At 45.8% G+C, this 22289-nt stretch overlaps 1 protein-coding gene across 1 annotated transcript in view; it reads left to right on the top strand.

The window, feature by feature from the left end:
* The window catches only part of COL17A1 (collagen type XVII alpha 1 chain), a 65465-nt gene that overhangs the window by 24586 nt on the left and 18590 nt on the right, over positions 1–22289 (top strand). Inside the window, exons 14-36 of the mRNA XM_030571033.1 lie at positions 1229–1393; positions 2025–2114; positions 3332–3376; positions 3911–4060; positions 5747–5962; positions 8137–8175; positions 8439–8465; positions 10393–10419; positions 11262–11324; positions 11548–11652; positions 14089–14151; positions 15323–15358; positions 15505–15558; positions 15929–15964; positions 16658–16693; positions 17170–17232; positions 17605–17640; positions 18823–18894; positions 19198–19228; positions 20762–20795; position 20965; positions 21344–21379; positions 21618–21698. Coding sequence (XP_030426893.1) covers positions 1229–1393; positions 2025–2114; positions 3332–3376; positions 3911–4060; positions 5747–5962; positions 8137–8175; positions 8439–8465; positions 10393–10419; positions 11262–11324; positions 11548–11652; positions 14089–14151; positions 15323–15358; positions 15505–15558; positions 15929–15964; positions 16658–16693; positions 17170–17232; positions 17605–17640; positions 18823–18894; positions 19198–19228; positions 20762–20795; position 20965; positions 21344–21379; positions 21618–21698 — 1506 coding nt within the window. The remainder of the gene's footprint in view (positions 1–1228; positions 1394–2024; positions 2115–3331; positions 3377–3910; positions 4061–5746; positions 5963–8136; positions 8176–8438; positions 8466–10392; positions 10420–11261; positions 11325–11547; positions 11653–14088; positions 14152–15322; positions 15359–15504; positions 15559–15928; positions 15965–16657; positions 16694–17169; positions 17233–17604; positions 17641–18822; positions 18895–19197; positions 19229–20761; positions 20796–20964; positions 20966–21343; positions 21380–21617; positions 21699–22289) is intronic.

The following is a 22289-nucleotide window of genomic DNA, read 5'->3' as shown; positions in this document are numbered from 1 at the left end:
ATAAACACAGATCACTAACCAAAGTGTCCACTAGAGGTCACTCTGGCTGTTCACAAATGAAAACAAAGGCACAGCAAGTTCAGTGCTAGGAGATCAGAGGCCCGAGTCTGACCTTCCCCGTGCCACGGTCATGTTGGTGAAACTCAGTTGGCCTCACTGGCATTAATCCTGATTTAAACCAGAGTAACTGGAAGCAAAATCAGGCCCATTTTCTTTAACATGGAACCTGAAATTTTGCAACGTTAGTTCTGTACATAATTTTGCAGCATTACTAGCCCCAAGAATTCAAAATTTATGAGATTGGTTTAACAATCATGAGATTTTAACAAATAAACTCTGGGTTCTTTTGTTTTGCCTTCTTGTTTTTGAGCCTTTAGGATTCACGTTTTCAAACTTTTCTCCCCCAACTGTGAGTGCTAGAAACTTTTTTTCAATTACAGCCCAGCCTGTCCTGTTATCACAGGACTCCAGAAGGTGGGGCTTTAAGAAAGCAATAAAATATTGCAAAACTCACAGGCAGGCAGCAATAACTACTCCAGATTCACACCAGATAACAGAGTAAAAGCAGGCCCATTATCTTGAATCTGAACTTTGTGCCAGTACATTTGCAAGTTTAGTTTTGTATTCTGTTTTGTTAGAAGACCAAGCAATTCAGTGGATGTACTTTCCATTTGCATGTGACTGTATTATATGCCTATACCAAATCGTATATAGAGTTCTCAGCAGCAATCAGCATAAAACTAGCATAAACAGAAAACCTGCTCAACACTCCTGCTCTTCTGCTAGCCGGAGGACTGACTGTTCCATAGTTCAGTGCTTATGGTATCCATGTCCCCATCACCAAAGGAGCCTGGGCTTTACCAAATGGTTTCATTTCAGCTGTGGCTTGTCCACAAGCTTCCTCAGCAAAAGTACACTCTGTGTCTTAGCTGATATGGCTGCCTTACTGGAATATTGAGTGCCTCACAGTCCTAAATGTAGTTATCCTCACAACACTGCCATGAGGTAGGGCACCGCTGTGATCTCTATTTTCCACATGAGGAACTGTGGTACAGAGAGGCAAAGTGACTTGCCCAGGGTCACACAGGAAGCCTGTGGCAGAGCAGAGAATTGAATCCAGCTTTCCCAAATCCTAGGATGGCATCCTAACCACTGGACCATCCTTTCTTCCCACTAACCAATCTCTTTCTCCCCCTCCCCCCCGCCCCCTCTCCTTCGCACACCCCAGTTGGCAGCACTATGAACTCCCAGAGCGACGACATCCTGCGTAAAGACTGCAAGTTCCTGCTGCTGGAGAAAGAGAACGTCCCTGCCAAGAAGGAGATGGAGCTCTTGATCATGACGAAGGACAGCGGCAAGGTCTTCAGTGCTTCCAGCACGGGCCTCAGTGGAAGTATGTTCTCCTCCCACCATCTCCCATGACATGCATGCATGCTGGGAGCTTAGACATTAATATTAATTACTGGGAAATAGTCCCAGAGGTGAGAGTCTGGCAGGTGCTGGGAACCTGCTATTGCAACCTATCTGGTTGTGGAACAGTCTGCCCAGGGGAGTGGCGAAACCCCTACCCCTTGGGCACATTTAAAATGACACTGAACAAAACCCTGGTACCACAGGGACTAAACCTGCCTGAGCAGTGAGATGGACTCAGTGACCTAAAGAGGCTTTTCCATCTCTAGTGTTTTCGGCTCTGTAACTTGATAAGCCACAGGAATGCAGAGTAGACATTTGGGCGGCCATGTCATCCGTTAACCACGTGAGGGCAGCCTCCCACACCAGGTACATAGGGACAAAGTTCATACTCTCCCTATGAAACTCCATGGAGAGCTTTACAAGGCATGCCCATTAGCCAGCTTGCTTGTAAAACTCAAGGGCTTAAAAACCAAGGGCCAGAACTATAGCTGGTGTAAATCCGCATGGCCCCATTGACTTCCATGGAGCTATGCTGGTTTACACACGCTGAGGATCTGGCCCAGTCTGACTTCTGGTAAGGCCTATTTGACTCCTCTTTGGACTCCACACAGCGTCCTTTGCGGAAGACACCTTGAAGAAAGAAAAGCAGGGCTTCTCTTCCTCTTACGCTGCAGACTCTTACCTGAAATCTGAAACAAATGGTAAGAGACGGTCATTCTGGCACCAATCGCCTGTTTGTCCCAGCACACGTTCTCCTCACTATGTGTCAGACCTTCCTCGCCTGCATGATCTGGGACAGCCTGCCTAGCTCTCTCCACCTCACCTGCCCTCCAGATCTCCTTTCCAGTCCCATCTGAACATATCCCTTGCCTGTGCCTCTTAATTTCCTCTCACTATGTATTAGTCTGGTGGCTGAATGCATTGATTCACAAACCAGAAAGGGACCTATTCCATGTTGATGCTAGTTACCAAGTTAATGGTAAACTAGGGATCGGGAATTCTGTATGACCTATTTAAAAAAAAAAAAGAACAGTGTCATATTATTAAGACAAAGTCAATCACATGCTTGACCTCTCTGTTTGTATGTTGTATTCCCTTCCCCCCATCCTCTGTCTGTTTGTCTGTCTTAAGATTTTAAGCCCTTGGGGCAAGGACTGGAACGTGTTCACTTCCTGGAAAATGCGTAGCACATTGGGGTGCTACTGGAAAGACTTGCTAAATAATAATAATTAATAATTAATAATAAATGCCTTGTGCTGGCTTGTCACATAAGACTTGATTCAATGGTATCAGAGGAGTTATACTACTGGAATGACACGGTGTTGAATCAGACCCTCGGTGTGTAAAATGAGGGTGAATTATATGCACTGGGGTAAAGAGATGTGCATGTAGCAAGAAGCTACTAATGGGGGCAAACTGGCCCCTACTTACACTTGCTGGTTAATTGCTTTTCCTGCTACACCATCCTTAGGATATGTAAATTTCACTTGTTTTTCAGACTCCAGGAATGCCAGATCAGTACACGTGACATTACATAACTTTCCTGCTTGCTCCCATGTTCAGCTCAGCTTACCTGCAATATGCAATTTGCACCAATTTTGTTCCACTGTTTCCTGTAGTTTATACTATTACCTGCTTGTGGCCTGGCATAATTTCATTCTATTATGAGAAAGCATATTGCAAGCAAGTACAGTCTTAGAATTCTGCCTGTAATGGAAGTAACGAAGGGATTAAATCTACCCAATTTATCCAAGAGAGGGATCTCAAGGTGGTTAGAATAAAGCATTGTGGAATACAGCTTGTACTGAAGACACAGTGGTAAACAGAATTGTATTTTAGCTGTGTCCACATTCTCCTGGGTGTGGCTGACCGCTGTAAAGAAAGATAATTAAAATCTCTTTTGTTGTTGTAACAACAGGAGGACTAAAATCCGTGTCAACAAAGGACAAAGCAACTTATGCAGGTCAGTAGCACTTTGAAGGTTCTTTAGTAGGAGGGGATATATTAAAGCACAGTTTACTTTCAATGGAAAAAATAGTTACCCAGCTGTCATATAAATAATCTGTAAGTGATCAATGAAGCGGGGAGGCCATTTTCATAAGGGTTGCTGTTGCACCTGCAAAATTTGCACCCATAATTCAGTAGTGGGTGCAAATCTGGGTAGACGTGCTTCTTGACTGCAGAGGCGAATCAAGTAGTTAGCAGAACTATACAGAGCTATAGCTGCAACTCATCGTGTCGTCGCTGTGCAAGCACAGAAATGTAGGGGCAACCAGCACCTGAGAACTGGAAGTCAGCAGTTTAAAAAACATTAGCCCTGTTGAAATCACGGGGAGTTTTGCCATTGAGATCAGGATGGTCTGAATTTCAGACATTGTGTGCAAACTGAAATGGAAAGGTTTTTCCGTAGCGCTGTATTTAATGGGCCTGCCTCAGCAGGCCTTATTCTCATATTGAAGTTATTTATTAACCTTGCTGTTGTCCTTTCCCACTTTAGAAATTGGAGGCGATCATGGAGGGGGAGGGATAGGGGCAGCCCCAGCTTGGTGTCCCTGTGGTTCCTGCTGTAGCTGGTGGAAATGGCTCCTGGGTTTGCTCCTGGCCTGGCTCTTGCTCCTTGGATTGCTCTTCGGACTCATCGCTTTGGGTAAGAGATCACAGCAAGAGCAGGCCAAAGGATAGACTATATAGTTCAGATAGTAGATGGTTCAGTGAACTCCAAATGTAATTAGTGATTGGTCTGAACCAAACCCCAAATCTGAATACCCCCCAAACGTTGAGGAAGTTCAGATCCAGATCGATAATGAAGGAAAACAAAACTCTCCATCCAAACCCCCTTTAGAGGGGACAACACAGAGGGGAACAAAATAATGGATGGTAGAGAAAATGTAGTAATATCTGTCCCATGCAATACTTTTTTGCAGAGCACATAATTAGCCTGTGAAGTTACTTTCACTGAGTGCTTAGCAGGGGTAAGTCAAAGATAAAACAAAGATTAGGATAATGAGAACAACAGATATATCAGATAGGATAAAAATAATTTGAAAGGGATAGAAACCCCCTCTTGCTTCAGGGCAAAAGCCAACCTCCAAGTGACCAGGGTTAGGAAACTTCTCCTCTGGGCAGCATAGGCACGGGAACTAGAGGTGTGGGGGGGTGCTGCAACACCCCCAGGTTTTGCGCAGGGTTTCACTCCCAGCCCCGCACCTGCCCCTGGCTATGGTCTCAGCCTCAGCCCCCTTACTTCTGTCCAGGTCCCCTCCTCCTGAAGACACAGCCCTGCTCCCAGCCCCAAATAGTGCTGCTGGGGCTCATCACCATCCGTGATGTGATCTGTGTCACCTCCCGTAAAGAACTGAACAGCGTTTGACACAAATGCAACAGGAGGATATTGGGAGTCCATCGGCTCTCCCATGCTGTACCAACATGGGTGCACGCTGTCCCCAGAAGCAGCCATGTTTAATCAACTTAGCTTTCAAATTTTCTTGGGTCTAGTATCATTCAGTTGTGTGGATTTAGCTGCTAAATGCGCATTTCTTTGTCTGTGCCTTTAAGTGATAATTAGAGAGCCCTGCACTTCTCTTGTGCTGTCCATCAAGGATCTCAAGGCACTTGACCAGCATTAGTGGATTAGGCTTCACAACAGCCGTGAGAGGGATAGAAATCAGTATTGTTCCTGTTTTACAGATGTGAGGAATGAGACAGACAGGGTGCATCTTCACTAGGAAAACAGTTGGGTCTTAACTCGAGGTAACTAATGCAAGGTAAAATCTTAGTGAAGACAAGGCAGTGCGTCATTTCCATGTGTATAAACAGGTTGAATTAAAGACTATGAATTAAAACCTTAGGCTTTGCCTCAACCAACTAACTTGTGTGAACGCTACAAATTGTCTTTTCCACCTTAGGATTTTATCTCGTGTTAGTTAACTTAGGTTAGGAAAACCCCTTTTTTCCCTAGTGTAGACGAGACCAGAGAGGGGATGTAACTTGCTCAAGATCACTCAGGAAATCAGTGGCACAGCTGGGAGACGGATTTAGCTCTGACTCCCACTCCTGTGCTCTGACCACAAGACAATTCTTCCCCTTAGAGGCTGATAGGTTTAAAAGATGTCTTTTCAGTCCAGTGGAAATCCCTGGTAAAAAGTTACCAGTTACAAGGAGCTACAAGATATACAGATTAACCATACCCTATCCTCCCATCCCCTGCCAAATTCAGTAGCAACTGTTAGTTGACAAAGAACTTTCCCCTGCTTCTCCCTTTAGAAATAAATGTTATGGGGAGCAACCCACCACTCCTTCCCCTTTCATGGTATACTTTAATTTAACCTTTCAGCGGAAGAAGTGAAGAAGCTGAAATCTCGTGTGGAAAACCTGGAGAAAACCCAAGCCAACTACCTGATAATTAATCCACACGATGGGGATATTAAGCAACAGTACCAATTTTCTGATGTTGGAAGAAGTCCAGACTATGCTACAGGTTTCAGTCATAAAGATCAAGAGGCTCTCTGGCTGTTTATGAGGAGCAAAATGGCTTTGGAAAGAGGACAAGGTAAGAAGGGCAAGAGTCCAAGAAATTCCATGAGACTGGATTGCTAAAAGATGCTTCACCAGGAAAAAAAAGGCGGATCTGCCATTTGCACTGTCCACACTGCTGTGTGATTTAAGATTGCAATTAGGTAGCAAGGGCCGCCCCGGGGGGGCAAGTGGGGCAATTTGCCCCAGGCCCAACAGGGTCCCACACACATGCTGGGAGGGATAACTCAGTGGTTTGAGCATTAGCCTACTAAACCCAGGGTTGTGACTTCAAACCTTGAGGGGTCATTTAAGGGACTGGGATAAAAATCTATTTGGGGATTGGCACTGTGTTGAACTAGATGACCTTCCAATGCTGATATTCTATGATCTTGGGGCTCAACACCAATCTTTCTTTTATCTGGGGGAGGGATAGCTCAGTGGCTTGAACATTGGCCTGTCGAACCCAGGGTTGTGAGTTCAATCCTTGAGAGGGCCATTTAGGGAACTGGGGTAAAAATCTGTCTGGGGGTTGGTCCTTCTTTGAGCAGGGGGTTGGACTAGATGACTATCTGAGGTCCCTTCCAAACCTTGATATTCTATGATTTGGGGGGAAGGGATAGCTCAGTGGTTTGAGCATTGGCCTGCTAAACCCAGGGTTGAGTTCAGTCCTTGAGGGGGCCACTTAGGGATCTGGGGCAAAAATCAGTACTTTGTCCTGCTAGTGAAGGCAGGGGGCAGGACTTGATGACCTTTCCAGGTCCCTTCCAGTTCTAGGAGGTAGGTATATCTCCAATTGTTATAAAAGGAATATAGTATTGCAACTTTTTTTTAATGGAAGGGGCCCCTGAAATTGCTTTGCCCCAGGCCCCCTCAATCCTCTGGGCAGCCCTGAGAAATGTGGAACATGGTGTTACCAGATTCCATATATATTATTGAAGAAGAGGCAAATTCTGATCTCATTTACACCACTGTAAACCTGGAATAACATCACTGGCTTTAGTGGAGTTATTCCAGATTTACCTTGGTGTAACTGAGATCTGATCTTACTTCATTTCAGCCCCACCCTTGTCCCTGCAGTCAGATTGCACTGACAAATGTAAACCCTTGAGCCATTATCTTTCTCTCATTTCAGATTTTCCAAATTCACTGTCTAACTTGCTCATGTGTCAGAGGGATAGCCGTGTTAGTCTGGATCTGTAAAAGCAGCAAAGAGTCCTGTGGCACCTTACAGACTAACAGATGTATTGGAGCATGAGCTTTCGTGGGTGAATGCATCCGACGAAGTGGATATTCACCCGTGAAAGCTCATGCTCCAATATGTCCGTTAGTCTATAAGGTGCCACAGGACTCTTTGCTGCTTTAACTTGCTCATGTAAAATTTGCATTCACACAATCTACACTTACATTTGGAAAATGGAGAGATGCATGCACTCCCCGTGCAAAAATAGATTTGCTTGCACAGATGAATAGTCTGAACATGCAAATGTTGCATATGCAAGTTTTGCAGGAGCAGTTCAGGTGGCCATTTTCTGAAAACATGCCCTGTTCACTGTCCCAGATAAGTGGAAAGATTTGCAAAATAGTCTTTCTTCGCAGGTAAGGTGTGTGACTCCATATCTGAGTTGGCAGAGGCATTCAAAGTGCAGCATGCTATAGCCAAATTATGAACCCTTCCTATTATGGGAGAGCATGTTGCAAGCAAGTACAGGTCTTAGAAAACTGCCTGTAATGGAAGTAGTGGAGGGATTAAATCTACCCTACTTATCCAAGAGAGAGATATCAAGTGGTTGTAAAGTAATGTTCCGTGTAATTATGAATTATACTTACAGCACTGATAAGGCTTATCATTTTTAAAGCACTGCACAAAAAGTAACTGATTATTCCTTACAGCACCCTGTCAGTATTTTACAGATGGAGAAAATAAGGTTACATGATTTGCCGAAGGTCAGAGAGTCAGGAATTGGATTGACACTGAAAGCCTGATTCTCCTTCCTCTGCAGGAGATGAGTGCAGCTGATTTCAAAGGGAGTCATTCCTGTCAGTCTCGAGAGCTCCTACTTTCCAAATCCATGCTCTGCCCACTAGACTATGCTGCCTCTAACCTTGAAATTGAGTCAAAAGCAGCCTTGTGTCTTCAGAGAGAAAGAGAAATTGTTTCACTTGAAATCATGTACTTAAATCTAACAGCCATTTTACTTCCCATTGCAGGTTTCTTCCGAGGGGAGAAAGGGGAACCTGGTCTGAAAGGTACAGGAGAGTTGTGTTTCCCTTTCTTTGTTCTGTGTCTCAGGTTCTTCTAATAATTTGCACGATGAATCCAGGGAATTGACTAGCACAACTAGTTAAAATGGGAAAGGCCCGATCCTGCATTCCATATTCACCCTAAACTCCCAGGGGTCTCACTGAGAGTTTGGAGCGTTACAAGGAAGAAAGAATGGTCCCAAAAGGAGCAATCACTGGGAATACCTCCTGGATCTCTCTTGATTTGATTTTTTTTTCTCCTTTCTCAGGCGACATGGGAATGAAAGGTCCCAAAGGTGAGTCAGAAATTAGCCATTTTTTCATATACCCTGGCAATGTGCTGTGAGAACTCTGAATTTAGAAGCCCTTAGCTGAAGAAAGGCCTTTTGTCTCTCAAAGAAGTTAGTTCTGTTGAGAGGCTGATGAAGTGGTGCCTGCTTCTCACTTTCTAAATGGTTCCCTGGGTCAAGTATGATAATGACAGCGTTGGCTGTTCTCATGGGCGGTGGGTGACACTTCCCCTGAAGGAGGCGAGCTCCTTGTCCTGGCTCTTCTGCCCACAGCCCTGCCCACACTCCACCCCTGCTCTGCCCCAGGCCCTGCCCCCACCCACGGGTGACTCGCCACTCACCTCTTCACTCCCTCCCGAGATCTCCCCCCTCCTCCCCCGCTTGCCTGCCACTCACCCACCTGCTGCTCCCCTCCCCCCCACCAGACCCTTTCCCTGCCCACCACGAGAGCCCCCCCACCTGCTATGCAGCTGGCTCACCGCTGGCCTCCTCACCCTGCTGTTGCCCCCTCCCCCCAGAGACCCTCTCCCCTTTGCACCTTCAAGCACAAATAACATTCCCCAAGGGAACTGAACAGGCAACAGGTGTAGCTAAATTGCCAGATAGATTCTCCTGTGCATGGCCGGGAGTTCGGTGTACGCTGGACAGAGAGACATGAAAAGCCAGGCCACCTGCGCCAACCTGAAGCCTAATCTCTCCTTTTGAAAAAGTGCTTGTCAGTGAGAGCCTGCATTGAGGCAGCAGTTAGATCACCTTACCCAGAATTCCCTGCCAGACTCATTTACTTAAACTAGGTTTGAATAAAATCACTAGATCAAGAAATAAACTCACTGGCTAGGTCAGGTCCTCCTTGAGCCAGGTTAGCAGTTACTTCTGCTGGCTACAGAGAATAACTGGAAGGTCGTCATTTGGAAACTGGTTTTATCCCCAATAAACACATTTTCCTACAACATAAAGCCAGCTGAATGTGGCCAAAGGCTTCCTGGGCATTGGCAAATGCCTGTCAAATGGCTTCATTACCACTTGGATGGCCCTTTAACAGTTTCAGTGATCTCTGCTAGTAAGTCTCTGGAAGGCTTTTGCACTGCCCGTGTTACAGCGCAGTGGCATGGGCAGTGTAGTCATGCTTTATCGCCAAGGGAGAGCTCTTCCGGCGATAAAAAATAACCACCCGGAAGGAGCACAGGAGTGCGGCTCCCGGTGATAAAGTGGTGTCTATACTGGCTCTTTTCAGCGCTAGAACTTTTGTGGCTCCACTTTTAGCGCTGAAATTGGCAGTGTAGACACGGCCTTACTCAGGGATCCCCGCCACTCTCCTCCTCACTCCCCCAATCTGCCACGGACTCCTCGCTCTCATCCTTACACACACACACACACACACACACACACACACACACACACACACACACAGCCCACGCCCCATGGAGAGGGGGGCATGAGGAGAGACGCAGCCAGCAGCTGCGGGACCTCGGAGGGGAGAAGAGGATGGGGTGGAGGAAAAGAAAGGAGGAAGATTCACCCCAGACAGCAGCAGCAAGCCATGGGAACCTCAGGGAAGGCTTAGAGCAGGGAGGGGAAGAGGTGGGGGGACACCACGGCCCAGGTGTCAGGCGGTAGGGTAGCTGTGCTAGGGGAGGTACCCTCACATGGCTATTCACTTGTCAATACTATCCCCTGGCTAAGACCCAAGTTTAGAGATCATTGTAGAGGGGATCACAGGTTTTGCTTTGTATCCAGAAATACACTCACCTGTTTCAAAAGCAAGACAGAAATGGTACAGTATCTGATTTAATCAAAATGTGCTTTAGAGGAATGTTGGGGTCTTTGATTTGTCAAAGGCAAGGCACCTACTTTTCTGTGTTTTGGCAGAAGGGTAATAACTAGCAGAAGGAGGAAGGTTTCCCATTAATGGTCTGTTTCTTTGTTCTAACAGGAGATCAAGGACTTCCTGGTGCACCAGGTAGGCTGAGTTCAACAAGTTGCCAGCCTCCGTGGTGCTTCGACTGAACCCTGCACGCAGTGACATTGCAGTCAGCTAGGATTAATTTTGTACATCAAACCTCTCCAGGCTGGCTCTCCGTGGAGTTTAACTCTTGTGCCATTGCAAATGTCTTAACTGCTTGAAGTTATTATACCCTTGGTGTTTAAATACCGGCAGAACCACTGCCCTATAACTCAAAGGCCTTATTTGCTGCAAGGCCTCATCCTGTCCTGGCTTGTGTGTGAGCACACGTTTCCCTGCATGATCTTGGTGCACTGAGGCCCAGGGGCACGTTTGAAAGATTCTGCCCAGTAATTGCAAACTGGGTTTTGCCTGTGACAATTCTATCACCTGCCTGCATGAGTGATCATGCCCTGACAATGTGTGTGCAAAGGGTGTGTGCATGCAAAGCTGTGTGCGTTACAAGTGGGTGTTCATCATGCAGATGTTGCCACTGTGTCAAATAACAGTGCAGCACTCACACTCAGCTGGTATGTGGCCTCCAGACCCTACATGTTAAATATTTAGAGATATTTTATAGACAAACCATGCATCCTTCAGTATCAGCCGTATTGGACAGGAATGTTCTCAGAGCCAGAGAATATTTATTGTCACACCTTACCGTACCATGCCTACCATATGCTGCTAAAGAGACCCCTGCACACATACGGTGCTTAGCAAACAATAGATTTTTTCAACCCAACCACCCTAAATCTGCAGTCCTGGGTTTCCGAATCCCTTATGTTCATATTTCCTAGGCACCCACCCTTGGTCCATAGTCAGGGAAACTGCAGATTTACCACATTGTGTTTTGCTTACAGGCGTCCCAGGTTCGATTGGGCACCCAGGACCTGAGGGACCAAAAGGACAGAAAGGCAGCATGGGTAAGCAGCACTGACCCATCTTACAAATTACTCTGAGCGTATCACAGCTCAGTTACAGGGGGAGACTCACACAGTATGTGCATACCCTCAACGTGCATGTGTGAACACAGGTCCCCAGTGTGGCCCTTGTCGTCCTGCTGCGAGGAGTGGGGTGTAGGGGAGACACAGAATTTCACCGCATGGAACGTATAAAGCTGTATTACAAGCCACTTGCTTTCCACAGGTGATCATGGCATGGAGGGACCCACAGGCCAAAGAGGGCGAGAAGGGCCACCAGGGCCTCGTGGGGAACCTGGACTACCTGGATTTGGGGAGAAAGGAGACAGAGGTAGGAGACTGTCCTGTCCCCAGTGCATAAAGAGATGGGCCATGAAGGATGGGTCTTGGTTCTGGTTTTGCAAAAGCCTCAGTGGTCAGGATTTAGTTTTGATAGTTCAGATCCAGGTTTCCTTTTATCTGCCTCTCCACTTGGAATAGGGCTGAAAGGTTTCGGGTTTGTGCCACCTCGACAGTGGCCAAACCAGATGACTTTTGTTTTGCCAAAGCTCATCAGTCAGGGTTGGGTTTTGCAGAACCCAAAGTGTTTTGGCTCTCAGCTAATTTTTACTTTATCCACACTGACCATGGTGAGCCAAGAGTCAAACGAAAGGCTCTGGCCCAAAGCTTCTACAGAGTTGAATAAAAAGACTAAACCAGAAAATTGCTGAGAGTGTGCAAAAAGGCAAAAGAGTTGGTGCTGGGTGACGATTCTGATTGTGTGTCCCACCAAAAAGAATCTTTTAATTTCTGTAGCTTCTGCAATTAATTACAAAGATCTTTTGCATTGGATTCACTCATCTTTTAGCACAGAAATGACTGATAGATTTTTTTCACACTAAAGTATTCACTGACAACAGAAGACAATGACACCAGGTGGTGTTGTGAGATAAGTCCTGGGACATTAGAAGGATTCAAACCCCGGTGTGTCATAATGCCCAATGAGATGGGCTCATTTCCGGATAATGCATTCTCGATTGTCTTAATTACTGGTTAATCATGACACTGAGCTACGGGGAATCAGAGCTGTATACCACAATCAGATCCTTACTAAATTGACTGCTAACCCTCAGTCATTGAAGGTGAATCTGAGAAGAAAATAGACTAGAGGTGGCTGGTGGTTTGGTTTGTAGCTGTGTAAACATGCAATACCTGTCTGCAAAGCAGCATTTTCATGGGTGCGCATGGAGCTGGGGGTAGGTTGGTGAAAGAGATGGCTGGAACTTTAAACAGGGATCCCAGTTTAGGTTCATGGAGACAATTGGTTTATAGCAAGTGGATCCCACAGGAGCAATTTTGTCTTGCTGCCCAGGAGGACAAGAGAAGCTCAGTTTGGTGCAGGTGATCCCCATGCTGTGGATACATCTCTTTGAATTTTAGAGTTCCTTCTGGGGGTGGAGGATGGCAGCTGGCAGGCTTATAGGCGCCGACTCCGTGGGTGCTGCGGGGCTGGAGCACCCATGGGGAAAAATTAGTGGGTGCTCTTTACCCACTGTCAGCCAAGTTCCCCTCATCTCCCACCCCACCTCTTCCTGCCCAAGCATGCCGCATCCCTGCTCCTCCACCTACCTCCTAGCGCTTCCCGCCCGGCTGCCACCAAACAGCTGTTTTGCAGCGTTAGCATGCTCCGGGAGGGAAAGAGAGGAGCAGGAACATGGCACATGACGCTCCCGGTGTGGTGCTCTGCTCTTGTTCGATGATGATAACAGTTGGCTGCATGCGTGTTCCTTCTGTATGCTGTTCCGGTTCTGTGCAGATCGCTGACCCAGCAGACCCCGAGAGAACCCTCAGTGACCATAGACTCTAGTAAGATATAAAGGCACCCTGGCCAGGTTTATTGTCAAAGAGAAACACAGTCTCCAGCTCCCCAGCATAGAAGTCCAAGATGCTGCTAAGGTGCTGCTAGCTAGTACATATGTGCTCCCTGACAATGGACCAGCTCAGTCAGTGGCAGGACTTTCCACTGCCCCCTGGCCGGACAAAGACATCCACTCAGGGGTGCGTTCTTATACACAGGTACAAACAAGTTATACATCACTCCTGACGTACTGAGGTGCAACCCTTCTATGTAGCAAGGTACAACCCCTCTACGTAATAAGGTGCCGCCTCTCACCTTGTACACATTGATTCAAACAAAACAACTCTATCCATCATATTACCCTTTTGGCCCGGTTATTGGGATGGGTCAGCTTGTTCCTTGTTATCTGTGTGGAGTGTACAAGTATGTGAATGTTCTGATATCTGGTGTCCGGTACCTTTTAGGTGTCTCTTTTTGCAGCATCAGCCCTTTCCTTGCCAGCTTCTGTGAGCGGGGCCTGCCTCTGGCTCACAGCTTCACTTGGCTTTGTGTTAGCAAAGTCTTGACCATTACTTTTGTTCAGGCCTTAGGCCTTATACTGGGCCTCCGATAAAGGTTTATGTTTCAGGGCTTCCTCTTACTACAGCGTGCTCAGGGGAGGATGCAGGGAAAGGCAGGGCCAGGGCAGGGATTTGGGGAAGGAATTGGAATAGGGGCAGGGAGGGGGTGGAGTTGGGGCAGGAACTTTGGGGAAAGGGTTGGAATGGGGGCGGGGCAGGGGTGGGAAGAGGCGGGATAGGGAGAGGGCCTCATGGAAGCTGTGGAGTGGGGGCAGGGGGCAGAAGGGGGTTGAGCACCCACGGGAAAGAGGGGAAGTTGGCGCCTATGGGCAGGCTAGTTAATGACATGCTCTGATGCTTTACTCTCTAGGTGCTGTTGGTGATCAGGGACCTGCAGGACCGCCTGGGCCACCAGGGTCTGTTGGCCTCAAAGGTAAATACAGCAGTGAACAGAAAATGACAGGAAGGTTGCATTGGCAATAGCCCCGATTAGGAGCTATGGGAGGTTGTGGAAGGTTGTGGGTCCTGCTGTTTTGATTTGTGCCACTCCACAGACACCAACGGGAGCTGACCCATGTAACTGAGAGGAACAATTTTGCCCATAAAGAGCAGCTCCCCGCTGAAACAAGCTGGAACTCTGTTCCTCCTGCCTTGGGCAAGGAGGAGAGGATATGGCTTGGACCACCAGGGAAAGCTGTTTCCTATATATGGCAACAATCCAAGCTCAAGATTAAATTGCTCTGATGTATAGGATGTGTGACAAAGTTCCTCCTCTACCTATGTGGGTCCTGCGCTTATTGGCAGATTTGCTCACCTCACAGATTCACCCTGTGGATCAGGAAACAGCCCAGAGACCTTCCTCTCTGGTAGAAGCCACAGTCCAGGTCAATTCCTCCTGAGTTTGATTAGGAGTTGGGAGGTTTGTGGGGAGCCCAGGCCCACTCTCTACTCTGGGTTCCAGCCCAGGGCCCTGTGAATCACAGCTGTCTATAGTGCCTCCTGGTACAGTTGCGCGACAGCTACAACTCCCTGGGCTACTTCCCCATGGCCTCCTCCCAGCACCTTCTTTGTCCTCACCATCGGACCTTCCTCCTGATGTCTGATAATGCTTGTACTTCTCAGTCCTCCAGCAGTATGCCTACTCACTCTCAGCTTCTTGCATGCCTCTTGCTCCCAATTCTGCGCGCGCACGCACACTCTTCCTCTCTTCTGGCTCCCTGGTTCCCCCTGTCCTGATTGAATCGAGCCCTTTTATAGCATCAGAGGGCCTTAATTAGAGTCAGGTGCTTAACTGCCTCACCTGACTCTTAGCAGGTTAATTGGAGTCAGGTGTTCTCATTAGCCTGGTGCAGCCTCTGCTCTGGTCACTCAGGGAACAGAAAACTGCTTATCCAGTGGCCAGTATATCTCCCTTCTACTACTCTGCTGTTCCCAACTGGCCTGGGTCTATCACAGTTGAAAATTATGTGAGATCATCTACTGGCTGGAGGACCTGGTTTAGTTAGGGGCACTCTGGAAGCTAGTCACCTGTTGGCAAACCCAAGGAGATGGGTTCTCCTTCCCATTACAATATAGCTGAAATATGGTACACTTCTTATTTACAGGCATGACAGGTTCTCCTGGCCCACAAGGTCCACCTGGTGAGTGCCACATTCTCCTTTTATAACATACAGGAAACAAAAAGACAAAGTGACAACACTCTGTGTGCTTGGCTTCCTTAGAAAACTTGCTCAGCAGTGGAGTAGACTGGACATGATTAACCCCACAGTTTCATTTTTTCTTGCAGGTTCTCCTGGTCTTCAAGGATTTAGAGGTGAAGCAGGTCTCCCGGGGGCCAAAGGTAAGACTTAGAGCCCAGTTTCTGCTACACTACGAGTTATGGTGGCTCTAACAGATGTTGGTGTTTTTCCACTACTGCCCAGAAGAGAACACCCAGCTGTTAATCAGAGTCATATCTGAGAAAGGTTCTGACCCTGGGACCCGAGGATAATAGGAGAAAGATAGGAGGACAAAGAATATACTCAGTGATGGTGATAGGTACCCTGGAAATACCGTAGATAGGTAAGAGCATGATGGATTAGATTAGATTAGATTAGATGAAGCACAAAAGAAGAGATGGGTCATGTTCTGTCTCTAGAGAGGAATGATGGAGGAAGACCTTCCCCCCCTACAATATTTATTCTTTAAGCCATTGCCTTTATATATTTTAGGTGAGAAAGGAGCTTTGGGAGCACCGGGACCCAAAGGTATGCTAATCAATTAAATTACTTGTGTCAGTACTTTCTTCCTGTTGGATTACTCAGGATATTTTGTCCTGGTTCCCCCAATGTCAGATTGGGATCAATTACATACCTCATTGGCTTTGGTTATTTGATGCTTTTGTCATCAGGTTTCCCTTTTCTTTGACAGTAAAAGGATGTTGATAAATTGGACATGGTCCAGAGAAGAGCCACGGGACTGATTAAAGCGTTAGAAAACATGCCTCATAGTGATAGACTCAAAGAGCTCAATCTCTTTATCTGAACAAAAAGAAGGTTAAGGGGTGACTTGATCAAAGTCTATAAGTATCTACATGAGAGAAAAATGTTTAACAATGGACTCTTCAGTCTAGCAGAGAAAGATATCACAAGATCCAATGACTGGAAATTGAAGACAGACAAATTCAGACTGGAAATAAGGCATAAATGTTGAATGGTGAAAGTAATTAACCATCGGAACAATTTACCAAGGATGGATTCTCCATCACTGAAACTTTTAAATCAAAATTGATATTTTTTCTAAAAGATCTGCTCTAGGAATTATTCTGGGGAAGTTCTATGGCCTGTATTATACAGGAGGTCAGACTAGATGGTCACAATGGTCCCTTCTGGTCTTGGAATCTATAACTCTAAAAATCTATGAATTACATGAAGTTATATTTCCTCTTGTGTTTGCTTTAGGTGACCATGGAGAGAAAGGACCTCGTGGTCTGACAGGTCAGTATATAAACATTTGTTGTCTGGGGTCCTGGAATTAATACTGTCTATAAAATATGAAATGAATTATTATAAAAATGTGCATGCAGGTATATAGTCTGCCATCCAAACTTACTCTGCTTATTTTTTAAAGATAAAAATATTGTTACTGTTGACATTATTTTTGTTCATTATAACATAAGGTTTGCCATATCTGATCATATTCTTGATTCATATAATCAGATATCCGTGGGTAGGGATCCATACCTATTACTTCAGAGAGATTCCCCCTCACTTGGAATGTCCTCGGTTAATTTGTACATTTTGGAAAACTGCCTCCCAGTTCCCAAAGGTGATCACGTGGCACCATGAATCACGAGGCCTGAATGTCCTGTCAATACAATCTTTAGCTTGCAAAGCTTCAAATGTTGTTGATCGTCATGAAATCTATCATCACCAACATTATTTTTATTCACTTTAATTTAATTTGATTGCAGGCGAGCCAGGCTCAAGAGGATTGCCTGGTCTTCCAGGGGAGCCAGGAGCTAAAGGATCCGTAGGTAAATAACAAAGAACTGATGCAACATTTCTAGAGAACACACATAGGTGTTGTTTCTACTCACGGATATTCCGTTTCTGTGAGGACTGGAATGGAGATAACTGTGCAGTGGAATTGTACTGTATGTATTGCCAGGTCTTTCCCACAAATCTCTTTCTGGTTAGATTATATTTGCATAAACGTGGTCCTTACCTTTAAGCTTTTGGTGAAAGTTACCGAACCATCAATTATCCCAGTCAAGGTCTTATTCAGACATAATATAATAGAAAGCCGTAGTCTTGTATTCAGTTATACACTGTACAGGGAATATCCACGATACTGGGTATACTGTGGGACCATTCCAGCATTCCCTAATGAGCTTATCTTTGGGTAGGTCCAGCTGGCCCTGATGGACACCAAGGCCCAAGAGGTAGGTGACTATTTTTTCCTTTTTCTCCCCCATTACTCCTCATCAGAGACAAAAGATCAACTACATCGTGACTTGCCTGCAGCTTGAGATGGTGGCTGATGTAGTAGCAGAGTCAGTGGAGTGATGGACTTGGGGCCCTGGCCTCTCAACATAGTAGTACAGAAGTGTGCCATCAAACATCTAACACTGAACTGAGAGATGTTTATGGGAGGCTAAATGTCCTTGTGCCCCAGTTCTCCATCATCCTGGCCTCACCTGAGATGGGCCATGTGTGTGTCAAAGGCACTAGAGTGAAGTTAACAATGAACTATCATATTCATTCTGTTGCATGAGCACCAGATAAAAGTGTCAGGTTTCAGTGGTAGCCATGTTAATCTGTATCAGCAAAAAAAAAAAACCAAGGAGTCCTTGTGGCACCTTAGAGACTAACAGATGTATTTGGACATAAGCTTTCGTGAGCTAGAACCCACTTCATCAGATGTATGAAGTAAAAAATACAGGAGCAGGTATAAATACAGGAAAGGATGGGGGTGCTTTACCAAGTGTTAGGTCAGTCTAACGAGATGAATCAATTAACAGCAGGAAACCAAGGGAGGAAAAATAACTTTTGAAGTGGTAAGAGAGAGGCCCATTACAGGCAATTGTCAAGAAGGTGTGAGTAACAGTAGGGAGAAATTAGTATTGGAGAAATTAAGTTCTCCCAGTCTTTATTCAGGCCTAGTTTGATGGTATCTAGTTTGAAAATTAATTCCAGTTCTGCAGCTTCATGTTGGAGTCTGGTTTTGAAGTTTTTTTGTTGAAGAATGCATGTGTATTTTCCTTATTATCGCACAGTCACCTCCCCATTTCAAGCAAAAGCCCGAGTGACTAGACATACCTTAGGTGATCTCCAGGAGATCACCTAACTCGTGCTGTGTCACAGCAGTGGCCTTGTATCTTACATTTGAAATAAGAAAATTATGGCACTTCAAACTTGGTTGCCCGCCTCCTAACTCTGGATGCTAAAATTGGGCATTTAGGCATGAAAGTACCTGCTTAATGTGCCAGCATGCCCACTGACTTATGGGTGGTGCCTACAGTTGAAACATTGGCTCTTTTCACATCAACAGTCTCTGGACTGTAAATGGTTATTGTGCTACATGAATCTGAGTATGTTTATGTTGTCCTGATAACCATTCCTAGGGGAACAAGGTCTCATGGGAATGCCAGGATTGCAAGGACCGCCTGGACCCACTGGAGATGCAGGACAACCAGGTAAAAGCAGAAAGGAAAAAATGACTATTGTTAGACAATGCCATTGAGTTACACATCCCATCTAGAGGGATTGCCTGCTTGCCAATGCTACATGGTTCTCTGCCAGATAGTCATGCTGGGACATTGTGCTGATATGCGAAGATATGTGGATGTTGGGCCCTTTGCAATCAGCAGATTACACACACATATATGGATGCTGATTTGCACAGCTGAAGATCTGCCCATAATTATAAACAAAATTATTATTTTTCCCCCCAAGACATTTTTCCAAATACCTTAGAATTTTTGCCTTTATTTTTCCAGGTCTCACAGGACCGCAGGGACCCCCAGGTAAGTCATTTAGCCATATTCTGATTTATCACCAACACATTGTAGCACCCTAACTTTCCTATTAGCCTCACATTTGTGAGCCTATTATCCTTACATGAAACACAGGTGTAGGGACCACTAAAATAGCCGAGATATGAGACTGACAGCGTATATTCGCACATGACCAAGTCTCATTTATGGAGTTAGGGCAGCTCATCTGACCACAGTTTTTAGGTTAACACAGATATTTTTTTAAATGCTAGGAAAGCCCAGTTTGAAATGCACTGTAGTAATGAGGAATGGGCCTTCATGAGAGACAGTTTTTCTTTAGTACAGTTTAAATCCACATTACCTCCTCACTAGTCTGGTAGCTGTCCCAGCCACACAGCGTTCCACACATGGAATCCTAGGCAAGACAAGGATACATCAGAAGGCTGGAGTGTCCTCTCCCAAATGCTAGGATCCACTTCCAGCCCAGTTTTGCAGTGACCAAGCCTTGCTATCATTTGGTGACTGCCCAATGATCTTTGTGAAATCCGTCGATTCTTTCAGTCTAATTCCATATCACCAGATGTCCACATCACCAAAGCTACCACCACAAATGTCTTTAGCTAGCCCAACTGCTTGCATTTCCAGCCAAGGGGTGAATTATCATGGTATGGGTTACTGTCTGAATCTTAGAGGCTGCACCTCCAGAACAGGGTTCAGTCACATTGGTGGGGTGCTAAGGGGAAGAATTTTGCATTTCCTTTCCCCATAATTTAGCTGTCCTGTGAATAAATGAAGGATTTCAACCTCCAGGGCTGTCAGCCTAGAAATTTTCACCAGAACTAAGCTCACTTACTTTCCTTTTTGTAAAACATTGGAAAAATGAGCTAATGCTAATCAGCTGGTGAGGAGATGATAGGAGCTATAAAAGGCCATACAATCTCAAGGAGGGAGTGTGTCCCACTGAGTAAAGCAGAACACTGTGAGCTAGGGAAAACTTTGGGCAGTGCTATGGGTAGGTCGCTTGGAGAAGCGCCTGGGCTGAGATGTCCTGAGTCAATAAACAACACCCATATGATAGAAAATATATTTCTGCTGGATGATAGTTCAGGAACTCCTTGGAATCTTCACCCTCATCAAGTCAAAATAGGGATTTTAATATGGCGACTCACAGGTTTCTGAATCAAAATGGGTGTTGAGATAATTACTGCGGATGGGATTTTCACAAGTTATTTAGCAGCACAATGTCCCACAAGGCTTCTGAAAGTCCCACCTTGAGTTACTAGGAAGGCATTCCAGGTCCTTGTGCATAATTGCACATCCCTAGAAATCTGGGGTTTTCAGATGATGCAACATTCCTCAGTGCACCATCTTGCAATGTGTCAGGATCCTCTGACAAAGCAAAGGAGGTACAGTCAACAGCAGGAAATCTTTTTAAATGCACCCGCTACAAATGTTGGAGAATAAATGGTTGGATCAAGTGACTGCATGGGTTTTTCTTCTCACTAGCTGGGAATTATCTGGAAAAAAAAATTTACATTCATAATTTTGAATTGTTTCTTCATACCAGGACTCCCAGCAACCCCGGTCGACCAGGGCTAAAGGTAAGTTGGGATTCAAACCAGATATTCATTTATTCTCTAGGTACTTTGCATTAGTGAGGATTTTCTTGTCTCCTGACCAGTGCCTGGATCAACAGTGGCACCTAGTGGTTTCAAAAAAGAAAAAAGAAAAATGGATATAACAAAAGTCTCCTGAAGCACATAGAAACAGGGTGTTCACCAGAGAAGTCATCAGCGTAGCTCTCCCTCTGAAATGTACATATTGGACCCAACTCTGCCCCCAGATACATGATCACAAGCCCCAGTGACTTCAGTGCAAGCTGCACACTTGTATGTAGGATCAGAACTCGGCCCATTATGCATTCAGACAAATGTAGCATTTGGACATTCGATTAAAGAATCTTTTGGAGTTAGCGGAGTTCTCTCTTTTCTGTCTCTTTCTTCCCCCATTTTCTCCTATCCTTATAATTTCGCTAACAAAAGATTGAGGGGAATGAGAACAGAAGCTAAAATGCCATCAGAAACTTATTCAAAATGTTATGTTGATCTATTAATTGATCCCTCTTCTTTTGTCCCTCTCTCTCTCCTAGGTGAACCTGGTGCTCCCGGCCGAGTTATAACTGCTGGTACGTATGATTTTGAACAGCCCTTGTTTTTGATGATTTTCTCCAATTTCTATTATCCCTTCTATTTTCATGGTTACCTTGTGCCTACAATGGATCAGGGTCTTTTTGTGTTTGCATCATTTAAGTCAATTGTGGCAATGTAGACAATAGAACTGGTCAAAGCGTTCGTTACAAATGATATTTGTGGCAGATTTACTCCTCTTCTCTGTTTGCCAACTGCCTCGTTTTTGTGTTGCAGAGGGTTCATCGACTATTGCTCTCCCTGGCCCTCCAGGCCCACCAGGGGCAGTCGGCCCACCGGGCCCACCTGGTGTCCCAGGTAAGGAAACCCTGGTCCTTTGTAACAGGTGCAGCCTGCATTGCTGTTCATTGTGAATTCACTGAGCACTGTGCTTGGGGTTGTATGAAACACAGAGAAAGACAAGGTCTTTGCCCTGCCAGGAACTTAACAATCTCAGGGTAAAATGCTGGTTCATCTTACAGTTGGTATAGGGGACACAAAGCAGAATTGGAAAATGCTGCTTCTGAGCTGTAGGTGGGGGCCCAGTGAACGTCCATGGGGGTGCTTCATGGGCCTACAGGAATATGGTCAGCCAGCTTGGGGACATGGCTAAGGTCCCCCCGCTCTCCCAGTGCTGGGTGGGGTCCACACTCTCCCTTTCTGGAGCAGCGTTAAGGAGCATTCTGGAGTCCATGGTTTCCTATCCCTGCCAAGCTGTCCTGTCCTACAGGCCACATAGATAAGGGACTCTCTATTCATTAGCTTCCCCATCTTGCCTGCCCTCTGTGATCTCCACAGTAGTAAGGCCGGGGCTTGGGCCTCACTTAAACAGGCCGCACAATGGGCATGTGTAATTGAAGGAGGGATTTTTTAAAAGGAAGACAGGTCGTTTGGAGCACAGGGAAGGGT

This window comes from Gopherus evgoodei, chromosome 7 (assembly GCF_007399415.2).
Source record: "Gopherus evgoodei ecotype Sinaloan lineage chromosome 7, rGopEvg1_v1.p, whole genome shotgun sequence".
In the NCBI taxonomy this organism is placed as follows: domain Eukaryota; kingdom Metazoa; phylum Chordata; order Testudines; family Testudinidae; genus Gopherus; species Gopherus evgoodei.
The sequence above is the reverse complement of the archived record's forward strand: the minus strand, read 5'-3'. Positions and strand labels throughout refer to the sequence as shown.